The sequence below is a fragment of the Salvia splendens genome, chromosome 22 (genome assembly GCF_004379255.2).
Source record: "Salvia splendens isolate huo1 chromosome 22, SspV2, whole genome shotgun sequence".
Lineage (NCBI taxonomy): Eukaryota > Viridiplantae > Streptophyta > Magnoliopsida > Lamiales > Lamiaceae > Salvia > Salvia splendens.
The window spans coordinates 13550557-13568373 of NC_056053.1; the positions used below are offsets into that span (position 1 = coordinate 13550557).

Genomic DNA, 17817 nt, shown 5'->3' on the forward strand with positions numbered 1-17817 from the left:
GTCTCGGCTATTACAGTGGAACATACCATAACCAACTTCATTTGCTATTTCCTATTATGCCCTCTACACGGTTAATCTTAATTAAATTCTAATGATTCAGTTTAATATGTGATCCGTTGGATCAGTGCAAATCGACGGACTAGATTAAGAAGGAAATAGGATTTACTAGTTAAAAAGGATTTGAATACAATCCTATATATATATATATATAGAGTTTTGATCTATGCAAACGCATTCTTAATACAAAAATGCAGAACCAAGCATACAAAAGTCATTTTTAGGTCATTGTAAGTTTATTTTTACGTCATTATAGTAAGGATGACATGAAATGATCTTAACATGACCTCAAACCCAAAGTTTATAATATGACCTAAAACTGCTTTACAATGACCCTCCGTGTTTTTGTTTAATTATTGACCATCGGATTATCAAATCCCATGGTCAGGATTTGGTCTGGATTTTGTATTGAGATCAAGTTTTGTATTGATCATTTTCCTTATATATATATATATATATATATATATAGGGGAGCACTAGGGAACATCCTTAGTTAAAGTTACAACATACATCCAATCTCTTGAGGATATTATCAAACGAGACTCACCTCGCGCACGATTCAATATAATACCAATCCTAACACCGCTAGATATTAATCACCACTACACAATATAACAGGATTATTGGGTTGCGAAAAACCCGCACCATTTGATAAGTCAAAGTAATGCATAATCAATACCGTATGCTCAATGCTAACATATACTGAACTCTCGGACTTTGGTAGCATTAATTCAGCCATTTTTTTGAGGTACTGGTCTAAACTATTTTGATGTTGTCTCAATGAACTATATCACATGACAACCGGACGGAAATACATATTAGATGTAGGGTAGTTGCTTCCAGAAAACAAATTAGAGACATCATAAAACAAGCTTAAGAAACCACGAATCTTCTCAATTTTGATTCATTCTTCTAATGAAGGACAAAACATATAGTTGGAATCACTGAGTTGAAAATTCATGAAAGCTTTCTTGTAATATACTGTATTATCAAGCATAAAAAAGGTTGAATTCCACCTAGTAGTCATGGCTTGCATCAAACATCTCTTACGATCCAAACCTACTTTACTGACACATTCCAGAAACTTTTGCTTCCTTGTTTGTGAACCTCGCACATATTTGACACTCTCACGGATCTTCACAACAGATTGCTCAATATCCTTCAAACCATCTTGAACAACCAAATCGATTATATTTGCACAACAACAGATATGAAAGAATTCACCATTACAAAGAAGTGAACAACTCATATTCCTTTGTGTGAGCAACAACTCCAATGAAAAATCATTTGCACTAGCATTACCCAAAGTTAAAAAGAAAACACTTTGTCTTCAATTCCCCAATCAGGCCATCCGCAATGGGCGGACGATGGCACGCCCGATGGCGCTCATCGTCCGCGCCATTCATCGTCCGCCCCCACTGTGGGTGTGTGGCATAGGCCGCGGACGATAGTCGCGGCCTATGCTTCGGGCGCGACTTAAACCGCGTACGATGGCCATCGTCCGCTCCATTGCGGACGTCGCGGACGATGGCCATCGTCCGCGACATCGTCCGCCCCATTGTGAAGGCCGCGGACGATGGCACGCGGACGACCCTGAACAAGCTGAGTATCTCCGTGCATTACTCGATGAGTTGCGTAGGAAGTTGGGAATTGGCCCGACTTAGTTTTTTTCTTTTTTTAGTTGAATGGTGTAATTTTTTTATTATTAAAACTTCGCCGCTTGTTATTTAGTCGTTTTTTTTACTCGTTACGTGTTATTTGAAAACAGTTAAATTAATTAAACAAAACAACAAAATGATGATGTGGCGCGTCATAGGGTGCGCCTTAGGGCGCCCCACTCTAGGTGGAGAAGGAGGAGGATAAAAATGCTGACGTGGCGCGCCTTAGGGCGCCCCACTGCTGATGGTCTCATAAAGCATAGAAAATAACTTGTTACACAATGCTGCACCAGTATGCGGAGATGGCATTTAGGAAAAGTTCAACACAAACTTTTGTAAGACCCAATCTTTATCAATGAAGTGACATGTTAGTGAAATATAACCATCAAAGGTAATGGAACTCCAACAATCTGAAATCAAACTCAACCTATCAGCTATTTTACCTAATCTTGACTTAATCACAATCTTTTCTCTTTCATACATTTACAAGATATCAGCCTTCCATGTTTCTAGTAACCAATCTAATATCCCACTTGAGGTACTCAAAACAATCTACAATGTGTTCATATTTTACGAATCGAAATGACATGTCTTTAAATCATCACCATCCTATTCGACTCTATAGTGATTCCAAACATCTGGCCTTTGTTTTCTTTTTGGGTTCGACAATAGAGAAATTGTATCATCCTTTTTAATTATCAAATGACTTAATTGCCCTTTTAATTATAGTATTATATTAGAGCACGAGAATGATATATTTTTGTGATGAATCTAGACCATCCATTTTCAAATTAGTGGTCCAGATTGAGTTATATGTTACTTCCTCTGTCCCAACTAAATTGAGGCATTTTCTTTTGGATACGTTGATTAAGAAATTGTGTTCACTGAGTTAAATAATGGTAAAATAAAATAGGAAAGAGAATAAAGTAAGAAAAATAAGAAAAAGTAAATTACGAGAGGGAATAAAGTTAGAATGATCGATATTTTGTCTTAATGACTCAACTTAGTTGGGATATCCAGAAAAGAAATACTCCTACAATTCAACCTAGTTGGGACGCATGGTGTATTATCTTAAATAAGAATGTTGGGCCAGTACAACCTTAAATGTGTATATATAGGGATGTATTCATTTCCTTTTTGTATCTTTTGTTCTTTGTTCTTTTTAATCTCAGCCCCACGATTTTGTCATCCGACGGTTAGATTGGTGCCACGTGTCATTTAATAATGCAGATTTTCAGTTGAATAATGCACACCGACTAATAATGCACCATTATAGTGTAATAATGCAGATTTTCAGTTGAATAATGCACACCGACTAATAATGCACCATTATAGTGTAATAATGCAGATCATCTGAACCGTTGATGAATGAGATCTAACGGCCCATATTAAGAAGAATAAAGGATCTAAGAGATGAATAGGAGAATAACGCTCCCCTATATATATATATATATATATATATATATATATATATATATATATATATATATATATATATATATAAGGGTGCATTATAATGATGACCCCAATTTCCGTAATAACCCTATAACTAAATCTGGACCACACATTTTTAAAATCACGTGGTCTAGATTCAAACTTAGATTTACTTCATAAAAAAAAGCGCGGGGTAAATATGTCATTTCGCTCAAGATAAAATTTACGTATCCAAATTTCGCTCATTTAATTTTTGAATTTCGCTCATTTTATCAGTCAGTCAAAAGTATCATTTTATCAACTCAGAGTATCATTCTATCCGGCAAAACTATCATTCTATGCAATAAACCTAACATACATCATTTTATCATTTTATCAGTCAGTCAAAAGTATCATTTTATCAACGTAGAGTATCATTCTATCCGGCAAAACTATCATTCTATGCAATAAACCTATCATTTTATCATTTTATCAGTCAGTCAAAAGTATCATTTTATCAACTCAGAGTATCATTCTATCCGGCAAAACTATCATTCTATGCAATAAACCTAACATATATCATTTTATCATTTTATCATTTTATCAGTCAGTTAAAAGTATCATTTTATCAACTCAGAGTATCATTCTATCCGGCAAAACTATCATTCTATGCAATAAACCTAATATAATCAACACAATACATAATATACAAATCTACAAAGCAGTAAACATATCATTTTATCAACTCAGAGTATCATTTTTATAAGGTTACTGTCATTTTATCCGCTTAGATTATCATTTTATCAAGTAAAAGTATCATTTTATTAAACAAAAATGTCATTTTATACACCAAAAATACCTATCATTCTATCGGCTGAAAGTATCATACTACCCGGCAAAACTATCATTCTATCGGCTAAAAGTATCATTCTATCCGGCAAAACTATCATTTTATGCAGTAAACCTACAATTTATAAGCTAAAAGTATCATTTTATCAACTCAGAGTATCATTCTATCCGGAAAAACTATCATTTTTATAAGGTTTCTGTAATTTTATCCGCTTAGATTATCATTTTATCAGGTAAAAGTATCATTTTATAAAACAAAAATGTCATTTTATACACCAAAAATACCTATCATTCTATCGGCTGAAAGTATCATTCTACCCGGCAAAACTATCATTCTATCGGCTGAAAGTATCATTCTATCTGGCAAAACTATCATTTTATGCAGTAAACCTAACATTTATAAGCTAAAAGTATCATTTTATCAACTAAGAGTATCATTCTATCCGGCAAAACTATCATTCTATGCAATAAACCTATCATTTTATCATTTTATCATTTTATTAGTCAGTCAAAAGTATCATTTTATCAACTCAGAGTATCATTTTATCCGGCAATACTATCATTCTATGCAATAAACCTATCATTTTATCATTTTATCAGTCAGTCAAAAGTATCATTTTATCAACTCAGAGTATCATTCTATCCGGCCAAACTTTTATTCTATGCAATAAACCTATCATTTTATCAGTCGGTCAAAAGTATCATTTTATCAACTCAGAGTATCATTCTATCCGACAAAACTATCATTCTATGCAATAAACCTATCATTTTATCATTTTATCATTTTACGTGATATTTGGCGAAATTCAGAAATTAAATGAGGGAAATGACAGTTTTACCCCCGCGCTTTTTTTTATGAAGTAAATCTAAGTTTGAATCTCAAAACTATCATTCTATGCAATAAACCTATCATTTTATCATTTTACGTGATATTTGGCAAAATTCAGAAATTAAATGAGAGAAATGACAGTTTTACCCCCGCACTTTTTTTATGAAGTAAATCTAAGTTTGAATCTCAACCGCATGATTAGAAATATGTGTGGTCCAGATTTGGTTATAGGGTTATTACGATATTTAGGGGTTATCATATGATCATGACTCTATATATATATATATATATATATGGTTTTAATCTACCAAAAGAAGCCCTTATGTAAAGAAATACAGACCAAATATGGACCGTGAGATTTGGAAATGAATGGCCACGATCTGGTGTTGTGAATGATTTTGTTGGGTCATAATAGGAGGGTGCTGTGTCATGAAAGGGTAATTTAGGTATAGAAAATATTAACAACTGCCTTCCGTTATTTACGAGCGGATTAATTGGTATCATTACTCCACACGTTATTAACATATTAAAAACTAATTATTAGTACAAACGAAGAATATTCTCGTGTTTTGAACATATTTAAAAACAAAAACGAGATTCTATGCAAGTTTTTAACATATTAAAAAAGTTAGAACGATTGAATCATGCAAAAACAATTGTTATGAACATTAATTATGCTTTTGAGTCATACTAAACAATTTTATATGTCATATCATTGTGTGGGTATATTGGGTCATATTTAGGCAACATTAGAGTCATCATATAAAACTAATGTTTTATACGCCAAGATATTAATTTATTCACTTGGGTCATACTAGATGAATATATGGGTCATGCAAAGTTAATGTTAAACTGAGTCATAATAAACCACAGTTCAAGACATGACATAAAACTATTGACAAACAGAATGTCAAATAAAATTAAGAATGAACTCAGTCATTTCTAACAACGTAACATTGCAAATAAAATGGTCTCCAAAAAAAGATTTAAACCGACGTATTACTTAAAAAAACAAAATACATTGTATCAAACATCAGAATTTCTTCTGGACCGCAGCTTTTCTTTCTCTTTGAATTTGTCGCAATTCCTTGAATCGTGGTGACCCCACTCCTGACATTTCTTACATTGACGCAAAGGCTTGCTCTTAAGCTTCAAAACCTTCTCCACTCTTGATGGGAGTCTACTACCACATCCCTTCGTGCTGACGACTTCAGGAGGTTGTACATCTACCTCCTGGGGTGCCTCAACACCATAAAATTCCTCCATTAGTTTCTTCTTCTGGGCTGTATAATGATAATAGGTCTTAATAGGATGAAATCGCGGCATACAACTCATACCACTATCTTATTTGAAAATGGGTCGAACTATACAAAAATCGAAACATAGCGGACAAATCGGTCATACTTAGTGCATATAAACGGTCGTACAATAACATGTCATATTAGCAATACAAATAAGTCATACTTGCATCATTAATGATACTGATACAGAATCAAGAATAAAAATAATTGATGATAAAGTTATGTCATACTAAGTACGGACTGAGGTCATACGTAATCATGTCAAAAAAATGAGAATTAAGATACTTAAATTCTAGGTTAAATAAAATATGCCCGCAGAAATGAAAAATGAGAAGAAAAATTGAAGTAATTGATTTAACAATCCATAATTTCATCTCTTTCCTATATTAATTGAAGAATAATTTCATCTCCTTCATAACACGGGAATTAGTATGATTATATGTCATAATAGGATGAAATCGCTCCATAAAAGTGATACAACTATCCTATACAAAAATGGGTCATACTAAACACACATATAAGCATATCACAAAAACGTTGATACCAATTGAATACTAACAGACTCCACTAAAATGTCATAGCCACACGCCAACTAAGTAAGACTTACATCGTTACTAATATTGATACATAAGCAAGAGTAAAAAAAAGGATTATAATTATAAGTCTTCAAAGGATGTTTTAAAAGATAACCTGTATTCTCCACAATGTCATCTACGGGTGACTGATTATCTACATGTGAAGTAGATGGCGTTTCATAATCCATTCCCGGATGTCTATATCATAACAAAATAGAGCAAATCTTATTCTTAAAACATTAAACAATATCAATAAAATTTCAGAAACATAAATACATACGTCTACATAAAAATTGCCCCCATACAATAAAATGAGATGCATAACTGAATTAGATGGCAATAACTCACCGTATATAGTCGACAGAGATACAAGAACTACAAATTCAAAAACTGGATGAAGATAGCAATTTAAACTGAAATGGCTAGCATCGAGATTTTGGAATGGAAACTCAAGTGTTGACAGGGAATAAGACTACACCACAATAACTACATCGACAGAGAATTTTTGCATATCTTCAAATGTTAAGACTATGCAGAACTACATTAATTGGAATAGGGTATGCAAATTCAACGAAAGATTGAAGAATAAGAAATTATGGTCTAATACACTACGCTAAAGAGCAATTAGTGGAGAGATGACGGAGCAAAATTATAGGAAATACTATAACTACCAACATACTGCAATTTACTTAATTAACCTTTTTAGATTATAAATAATTAAAATAATAATATCTTCCCATTAAATCTGGCCATTAATTAATGTAATCTTAAGATTAGATTGTCTAATCCAATGGACATAAAACGGTCTGCAATTCTTGGTTTAAGGCCATTTTTGTTTTAATCAAATACCTATATATATATATATATATATATATATATATGTTAAGGTTCTTTTTAATCAGTCCAAGCTTCTTTTTAATCACATCCCTTGGATCCTTGAAGTGGATGGTTGTGATGATCTGCATTATTACACTATAATGGTGCATTATTAGTCGGTGTGCATTATTCAACTAAAACTCTGCATTATTAAATGACATGTGGCATCAATCTAACCGTCGGATGACAAAATCGTGGGGCTGAGATTAAAAAGAACAATAGAACAAAAGATAAAAAAAGGAAATGAAATACATCCCTATATATATATATATATATATATATATATATATATATATATATATATATAACGGGTTTTGATCTATGCAAAACTAGATTTAAATACAGAAATGCAGAACAATATCATACGTAGGGCACTTTTAGGTCATATTTAGTTAATATTTAGGTCATGCTAACAAAGCATGACCTAAAATGATCTTAGCATGACATTAAACCCAAATATTATAATATGACCCAAAATTGCTTAATTATGACCTTCCGTGTTTTTGGTTAATTATTGACCATCAGATCATCTAATCCTATGGCCAAGATTTGGGCTGCATTTCTGGATTTAAATGCATTTTTATTTTGATAATCTCCCAATATATATATATATATATATATATATATATATATGAGTTTGACCAAAACAAAAATGGCTTTAAATAAAGAAATACATGCCAACTTTCAGCCATAGGATCTAGCATGATCATCTTGATATTAAAAGATCTAATGACTCAATTAATTCCCTAAATCTTATTATTTTATTCACTAAAAATCCAATAAGGTTACTAAAGTCATTAGCTACATCTCGATTGTTATGGCATCTCCCATAATCTTGCCATTTCTCTTTCCACTAACAAATCATATGCGTGAATTATGAGTTAAATTTCCTCAACTTCATCTACTTCGTATCTTCATCTTCTTCAGCCACTGTACCATCAAACTTCCATTATACTTGTTCCAGATTAATCTTTTCCATTCTAAATTCTATATCATCGTCGTTGGAAGATCCCAACTCCAATCGTGTTCTAGATTAATCTGTTCCATTTTCAATTATATATCATCCTCATTGGCAGATCCCAACTCCAAAAATGGAATCCGACACACATTCTACTTCGCACGTAGATAATCAATCATACTCCGATGATGTTGTTGGGAATACAGGTTATGGTTATGTTTATTTTCATTTGTTTGTTATGCTCCGATTCATATATTTGTATATGTATCTGTCATTGTCTTCGATTGTATGAATCTTTTCACCTATATTATTTGATCGATTTGTCCGCTATGCTTCGATTTGTGTTTAGTATGACCCATTTTCCTATAAGATAGTTTTACGAGTTGTATGCCGTTATTTCATCCTATTATGACCTATTATCATTCTAAATCCAGTAGATGGAAGCTTGTCTTTACTTAATCGTTAGTTTTTAGGGGTTTTCTGGTTATGAATTATTACAGATTTAAATACACCAGAATGCCCTATAGAACTTAAACCATTTGTTGGTCGTAGCTTCCCCACATTGGACAACGCCATTGAATTTTACGAAAACTATGGTCGTCGTGTTGGTTTTGATACAAGGAAGAACGGTTCAAAGAAGGTTGATGATATCACCATATGGTTTTACATGGTGTGTAACAGAGAAGGTGAACAGAAATTTAGCGATCAACAACCCAAACGACGACGTAAATCGAAAAAATGTGGATGAATGCTCGTGTTGCATTCAAATTCGATTCTGACCGTGGTTATGTCATTAAACATTTGAACGAAGAACACAACCACCCCATGGTTTTGATACAACACCAGAAGTTCATGAGATTAAATCGTCAACTTGATCCAGTTCACCAAAAATTTATTACGGATTGTGTTGGTGCTAATATCGGTCCATCTCTTACTTTCAAGTTGTTGACTGAATTAATGGGCGGATATGAGTCTGTTGGGTGTACTATGATGGACATCCGTAACTACACACGGGACATCAGAAGATACGCTGAAGGATATGACGCCCAAATGATAATAGAAGAGATGAAGAAGAAGAAGGAAAATTGTGACGCCTTCACGTAGAGTATGAAGTTGATTCTCGTAGTCGACTGATGCATTTATTCTGGTGTGATCCTATTGCTAAGAAGAATTTCATGCAATTTGGTGACATTGACTCATTTGAAACTACGTACTCAACTAATAGGTAAATGTTATCCACTTAAAATTGCTGCATTTTTTCTGTTATGCTATGATTTGAGTTTATTATGACCTATGACGATGCTAGATCAATATCCACATGTAAATGATTTAATCCTTTGTTATGTTTCCGTGAAGGTACTCTATGATTTTTGCTCCGTTCACTGGGAAGGACAACCATGGGCGCGCATTGTCCTTTGGAGCTGGTTTGCTTTGTAGTGAGAGCGTAGACTCATTCTCTTAGCTATTCAAGCATTTGTCAAGTGCATGGGCATAGCTCCCAAGTTGATAATTACTGATCAAGACTTGGGCATGAAAGTTGCTGTTTAAAAAGTTATTGTGAATACACGTCACAGATGGTGTATGTGGCACATCATGGAAAAATTAGCTGAAAAGGTTCCTAAGTCACTTCTGGGTAATTCTGAATTTAAAAAGGATTTGAATTCATGCGTTTGGTCTGAGTTGATTGAACCCACCGAGTTTGAAGACAAGTGGAAGACTGTTATGGAGACATATGAACTTGAAGGCGCTGAATGGTTCGTTTCTATGTTCGAATCAAGAAAGTTTTAGGTTCTTACATACTTTAGGGACTTCCCTAACAGTTCTTTGATAAAGACGACTTCTGTTACGGAATCTCAGAACAATTTTTTCAAGAGGTATACTCAGTCCAGGGCTAACCTTGTTGTGTTTTTAATGAATTTCAACAATGTTGTTGATGCTCAACGAAACCACTCCGCAAAGCTGGATTATATGGATTCTAATACTACCGCAAAGATGAAAACAGAGTGGTCTTTTGAGAAGCATGCATCTACAATATTCACAGATGGTGCATTCAAGGAAATTCAAGAACAGATACTGGAGGCTTATAACCACTGCAACCTTGTATCAATATCAAATGATTCAAGTCCAGAGGTTTACAAGGTTTTAGATCTTTTTCAAACACATGGACTGTCACATTCTCTGTGGAGGATTCTGTGTGTCAATGTGGTTGTAAGATGTTTTCTAGGACTGGTCTTGTATGCTGCCACATCTTCCTTGTGTTGAAGAACAAAACGATGGGCTTGATTCCTGAGAATCTGATTGGAGGTAGATGAATGAGAATGAGCTCGCAGGCTTGCAGGTGTCGTGCTAAGCAAGGATGTATCCTACTGATCAGGATAGAAGTCCCAGCCAACCTGAACCTGGCATCAAAGAAATTCCTCAACCCACTTCTACTGGCTAGTATAGTGGAGGTAAGGGTTGAATCCCACCGAGATGGATGCGCTTTGGGTAATTGTGGTGATAGACTGGAAGGGTTTGGTTAGCTACCATGCTTGGGTTGAGATTCTACCTAGACAGGAATTAAATGTGGTACTCTACTGACTGGGTGGTGTAAAAGTGATCGACATGTAGCTGTGTATGTGAGAGTGGGGGACACAGTGTTTTAGGGACATGTGGAAAGTAGATAGTTACTATAAAAGGCTAAACGGAATATCAAAGAATAAGTGGTGGTTGGGTGGCTGCACTGTCAGATCTGTAGGGTACTAGCAGAAAAGTAAAGGACAAAAGCAAAAAGTAACTAAAAAACAAAAGTGGTCCCAAACTTGGATGTGGATGTTGTCTTCTTCAACTTGTATGAACACAAATCTAACAAACTCAGATTCCATAGATGAGATTACAGATCAACAGCTTCACAATTCAGATCTACGATTTAACACACTAAAATTCGAAGATTAAACGAGTGAAATCAAGAACTACATATACTGGACGACATGCAAGGTGGCAGAATAACGTAAGCTCAGATTTCGCACTTAATCACTTCAGAAACTAAATCTAAACAGCTACTTAACTAACAATCACAGATCGAGCAACTCCAAATGAAATCATGCTTTCAACACTTAGAAATTACCGCAACAACTAGATCTAAGCTACCTAGGCAGAATGAAGCAGATTCAAACCGAAAGAGATGCATAAAAACAACTTCATTGCATAAAACGTTTAGATCACAACAAAATACTTCAAAAGCTAACAAGTGCCGAAAATGCAACAGATCCAACGTAAGGAAACAAGTAAAGATTAACTAGGAAAGCGAATAAAGATTGTTTTGCCACTCCGGGCGATGAAACTGCTACGACTACGGAATAAACTGGCTAGAACGATGGAAGGCGAATCTCCGGCGGACTGATGGAACTTCAAGTGACCATGGCTGTGGCGAGGAATGAGAAGATCTTGGATTATGCTGAAGGAACTGATCTACTGAGAAAGAATACTCTAGCTAAGTGTGAATGTCGATTTTTGATCCCTTTTTTTCTCTCTAAGTGGCTTCCTTTTATAGGGAGGCCTGCCCTTGCTTTTTAGGGTAGACTCTCTTCGTGAAATGACTCTTTTGCCCTTGTTTGTGGTTGATCCTTCCCAGCAATCCTTCTTCTCCATCTCGAGCCTTTTTGGCATGCATCCTAGTCAGTATTGCGCCCTTCTGGCGCTCTTTTCACCTGAGTTATCCGACCCCTTCGTACTGACTGGTACCCTTTTCCTGCATACTTTAGCAACTATTTTGCAGATATAATCCAATTAAGCGCGTTATACTGACCAGTAATCAAGGCCTACAATGCAACTTATCAAACTGCTCACACTTACCACATGCTTGTCCTCACGCGTGAAGAACAAACAAAAAGAAATAAGTCAAATTCTAGCCTGGTTACACCCCTGACCGACTCTATCCTAAATTAGAGTCCCAAAAATTTGTGATGTTTATTTAATAAGTTGATTTGAAATTTCAATTATGAAACTTTTGTTTCTATGCGATTAAGTGAATTATGTGAAATAATTGTCGTGGGTGATGTGGAATGAAGTGGTTGATTTTTTTATATTTTCTAATGTGGGAAAATAATTTAATAGGATCATGCATATATTTTTCCAAGCCAATTCATTGGAATTTTCGGCCCTTCTTAATTTTTGGAAATAGTATTACATTTCTTGGATTTAATTAATTATTTTGGGATATTTATCCAAATTAAATCCAAACCAAATTATCCCTAATTTGTATAACATGGAATCCGAACTCTAACCTATTCTTTTGGAGTTTTCAAAAAATCCCCTATTTAATAGGAGGATGAATTATTTTTCCTTGATTTAATTGGTGCCTTATTGATTCCCTTCTTTTTAATTAAATCCAATTAAATCATGTCACATTTTATTTCTTCACACAAATTAAATTAAGAGTTGAATTATTCCTTGTGGCTAATTAAGCCAATTTTCGGCCCCCCTCTATTTTGTAGAGGAGATTATAATTGTTACCTAATTTATGAGAGTCTTTTCCTATAAAGAAACTACCAAATTTAAATCCTATTCTATTTAATTAAGGATTTAAATAATTTTCTTGTGCACACTCCTTGAATTTTCAGCCCCCTCATTATTTTTCCTACTTGGAGATTTAATTTATTTTGTTCCCTTGTTTATGGAATATTCATTGTTTTATTTCCTAAATTGTGGATCTATTTCTCTCCAAGTAAATACCAAATAATTCCTTGTTAATTCCCAGCCATAAATTTCAAAAGTTATGCCGTCTTTTTAATTGTGGGATTTTAATTATTGGCCTTTATTTTATTCCTCCATAATTAATTAATTTTGTGGGATTAAACCTAGTACTATATAATCACCTAAACTAAACCCTAGCCCCCATTCCCTCAAAATTTTCGCCACTCTCCTCTCTCCCTCTCTCTCTCACACGCCTCTCCTCTCCCACACACATTCTCTCCAAAAATCATCCATTCAATCCTTGTTCTTGCATCCGTTGAAGTTAATTTTCAAGAGTCTTCGACGAATCGCATCAATTCTTGTTTCTACCGATTCGTTTTCATCAAGAAAGGTATACTTGATTCACTTTCCCTCAATCTTTTCATATAATCCTTGTTCTTGAATCCTACATGCATATAGTGAGTGTAGGAATGATAGATCGCAAAATTAATCGGTGGGAAAGTGTGTTTGCATGAGAACTTTGATAATTATGCGATTTTGATTGAGTTTATGTGAAGTTTGATTTGAATCTTCGGTGAATGATGTGAGTTTATGTGCAAACATGATTATGAGAACCTTTTTGAGCATGATTTTGTGTTATAAGCATGCAAAATTGTATTTGGATGATTGAGGAAGAAACCCTAATTTCGAATTTGTGAGCCTGAAATCGGTGACGTTCGAACAGTAGTTTCTGATGTGTAATTGACCTATCAAACGATCGAATTTTGATGTAAACATTTTACTGAGTAAATTTCAAGGTGTTTTCTGTGTCTCGTGTGAACTTCAGCCCTTTTTGTTGAAAAATGGATTTTTAATAAATGTTTGAAGTTGACTGCGCAATTCTGCCAGAAACTTGTGTTCTCGTCCCAGAAAGTTTCGTATTCTGTTTGACCAACCAAATGACCTCCGTTTAATGTGATTCTTAAACTAAATGAACATTTGAAGTGTCTTTTGAGTCGTGTAAAAAGTTCAGTCTCATTGGACATCGGATTAATTTATGGTGAATTTTTCAAATGAACTGCGCAATGCTGCCAGAATTTTTATGTTCCGACCAGAGAGTTGTAAAAATGTTTTGACTGACCAAATGCCATGATTTGAGTGTGAAACTTTAACTGAATTAACTTGAATGTGTCTACTGTGTTGTGACCAAAATTTAGCTTCATATAAGGTCGGATGAATTTTTGGTGATTTTTACAAACCAACCGCGCAGTTCTGCCAGTTTTGTTGTTATGTGAAAACATCACTTGTTGCTAAGTTTGATGAACTATATGATGCATGTATGATTTGGGAAAGTATCCTATGACATGATTATGTGTGACACGTTGAGAAATATTATGGCATGTTTTTCCTTATGTCGATGAATGATGGGATGGGTAATTTAAGGGAAACGATAAAAAGGAACAATATGACATGCATGATAACATAAGTTCATGGAATGCGACTTATCAAACTGCTCACACTTACCACATGCTTGTCCTCACGCGTGAAGAACAAACAAAAAGAAATAAATCAAATTCTAGCCTGGTTACACCCCTGACCGACTCTATCCTAAATTAGACTCTAAACTTTGACGCAAAGAAAAACACATACACGACGAACAAACACATATAAACAGACACACAAGCACTTAAACACATTGATCGGGCTATATTTTCAACCATCCCTCCCTTTGGGATCAGGTGCAATCCGGCCTTAGACAACCTTGAACTTCTGTCGCCTCCCTTTTCCTTCTCAATCAGTATATCTGCTCGTCAAGATCACCCAAACTCTCAGCCAAATACCAGATTCGCTCAGTCACTCATTCCTCAATGGGGATGTTAAGACTGTCTTCTCTCAAAATGATGAACCACAGATGCTTCGGACTCAGATCTCACATGCGGCTCCTAAAGGGCTTTGAGGCTTGTAATGGAGCTATTGGTTCATAGTGTTTGGGGTGGATGTTCCTAAGGCTCTAAGGTTCAAAAACTACTACTTTATTTTGATGTGGGGGAACTGTGTGCATTTGGGCTCTTGGCTGTTGCTTCTTTTTGGCTGGACGTTTCATGATATTGGACTTCAACTGGTCAGTAGCTTCTTTGTGGCTTCGCCACCCTTATTCCTTCTTCCTTCTTTTTGTGGTCAAGTGTTTCCGACCATTTTTCTTCAATATTTTTTTATGTGTCTTTGCCACCCTTATTCCTTCTTATTTTTTTGGACCTGGGATTTTTCCTGGTCGATTTTCTCCTTGCCCCTCGACTTCTTTCTCCAGTTGGTTTTTTCCTGTATGTCCTCCTGGCCAGTCACCTTCTTGCCTTATGCCTGGCGCACACACAGTCCCAGTGGCTAGTGGGTTACATCTGGGTATAGATTTGACTAGAAAGAGGGGTTCTGAGGGATGGGTTTTTTTTAATGGAGGGGGGGGGGGTTCCTACTGCCTTCAGGACTTGCTACACGCGGTCACCTTACCCTAGGCATCATGTGACAGCCACTATTTTCTTTTCTAAATTGGTGGAAAGTGGTTCCACTTATGCTTATAACTCACCATTTAAGAGGGCTTTTGTATCTGGCTCTAAGGATGGGTTTTTCTCTCATACTTGCATCATCTATACTGACTAGGAGATACTAGGAGGGGTGGTTTCCATTGTCCAGCATGCCTTATCTCCCTCAATTCCCTTCGTCGTCAGTTCGAGGCAGTTGAGTTTTAAGCCCAATCATAAACATATTTATACAAATCCTAGACCTAAACAAACACTAGCACATACAGTTAACACAAACCACACATATATACATGTCATACTAGCCATTGTCTCCCCCCTCCCACTTTACAAGTGTCTGCCCTCAGACATGGCTGTGAAGTGGAAAATGGGAATGGTTAGTATGGCCGACATACAGACGCATTAACAAAACAAGAACAAAACTGTCACGACCGCCGATACTAGGGGTACTACAAACGAGGCGATCGTGACCAAGGGACAACAATAACGACGACATACAAGGATAACAGTTTATGAAAGCTTAATTAGCTTAAAGGAATAATATTTTAGTTCATTAAAGGTTTAGACAACAAATTTTTAGTTTAAAGAACTTAATGTTATAAATTTATTTTTAATTAGCAACAACTTAAGACAAAATGATTTTTCAACATAAGCAGCGGAGAAATAAAAAAAAAAACAATTAACTCCCATAAGGAAACATTTGGGTTTAGTTCACAAGAAACCATTTTAGAGAAACAAGATAAACATTAGATTAAAGCCTAACACAATTAAACCTGTTCAAACACAGTACGAAATGGAATAAGGTCTTGAGGCATAGTTCAAAAATATAGCAGCGGAAATAAGGTTTAAAGAGAGTCAAGGGTGATGTCTATGTATGAAGACACAACGCACCCAAAGTTCCTAGGCCAACTCAACATCCACCTCAACATCCCGCTAAACCTGCACATAAAGAAAACATATGCAGGCACATCCTCTCATAGACATGGTTACAAAATGAAAAGCTGAACAAAAGTTCAAAGAAGAATATCCCATAGAAAACATGTCTGTGAAACGTGCCTATATTGAAGGACATAACTGCAAGCAGCCTTAGGAATGAAGTTCAATAGCAAAGGCTCACAAAGTCAAAATATTTTTCGTATAAATAATAAGTCAAAGAAGACTACAATCAATCCAATTGTCCAAAGTTATGAAGGCAACACCACTTTCCAAGAATTGAAAGTGAGCTATGACTCAATGGAGGAAAAGAAATAATATGCATCACTTGCAAGGGGTGAATGAAACAAGCTGTTAAATAGACAAAGGCTCACGATTATTTGAAAGGTCCTGAAAAAAATAACTTTTTAGAATCCAAGTAAGAACTGTTGATTAAATTAGTTTGTTATAGCTATTAAAGTTGCACCACCTCGTTCATCTTTCGCAAGCCGAGACTGGTAACATCGCTCTAAGAACTGTGGATTCCACGCTGAGATTCTTCGTGTCAATGCCACTAATAATGATAGTCGGAGTCCATATCTTCATAAAGTTCTCTGCATGTCATAAAGATTATCCTCGTAGGGTATTGTTGTCATCCTCGTGCTCCTTAGCAGGGTATGAAGATCATATCCATTGTGTTGCCACTCACGCAAGATTACACTATACTAATTTAAATCGCGAGTATGTCCGCTCGTCTTTGCATGAAAATATCACTTAGCTTCAGCTCTTCTTGTCTCGCACCTTGACTTAAGGGTTTGCCTCAACTTTCATGTTCTCGTACGATTCGTTGCTCAGAGAAGCAATAGTTAAGTTTTCAATTTAGGACTATGATTCGCGCGGTCAACTTGGCTTATATTTTAGGTACTCTACGTTCACAACACAATTCGCCATCTCATAGATCATCATCTACCACGATTTACGTCATTCAAACCTCAGGATAAACACACAACATTTTCACATTCCATAGCAAAACACTTTCGAACTTCACAATTATATTCAAAACTTTTGAAACAAAATTTCTTTACACTTTCACACCTTCCCAAAAAAATATTTCCCACATCTCAATTTTAAAGTAAAAGTTTTGACTCAAACTAAAACGTACTTTCGCATCAACTTTCATCACTCGTATAAAACACTCCATA

General features: G+C 35.2%; 1 protein-coding gene across 1 annotated transcript; it reads left to right on the forward strand.

Moving 5' to 3' along the window:
* Positions 1-9254: 9254 nt before the first annotated feature.
* On the forward strand, positions 9255-10778 carry LOC121786751 (protein FAR-RED IMPAIRED RESPONSE 1-like). Its single transcript, XM_042185379.1, has 3 exons — positions 9255-9616; positions 10091-10270; positions 10322-10778. The coding sequence occupies exons 1-3, from the start codon at positions 9255-9257 to the stop codon at positions 10776-10778; spliced, it is 999 nt and encodes a 332-aa protein (XP_042041313.1).
* The last annotated feature ends 7039 nt before the right edge of the window (positions 10779-17817 follow it).

Bases quoted from the DNA above. Each gene is read 5' to 3' on its own strand.
- LOC121786751 (XM_042185379.1), top strand. From the start codon at position 9,255: ATGTGGATGAATGCTCGTGTTGCATTCAAATTCGATTCTGACCGTGGT. The intron at 9,617-10,090 runs GTAGAGTATGAA...TACACGTCACAG, and splicing joins GAAAATTGTGACGCCTTCAC to ATGGTGTATGTGGCACATCA. The intron at 10,271-10,321 runs GTTCGTTTCTAT...TACATACTTTAG, and splicing joins GAACTTGAAGGCGCTGAATG to GGACTTCCCTAACAGTTCTT.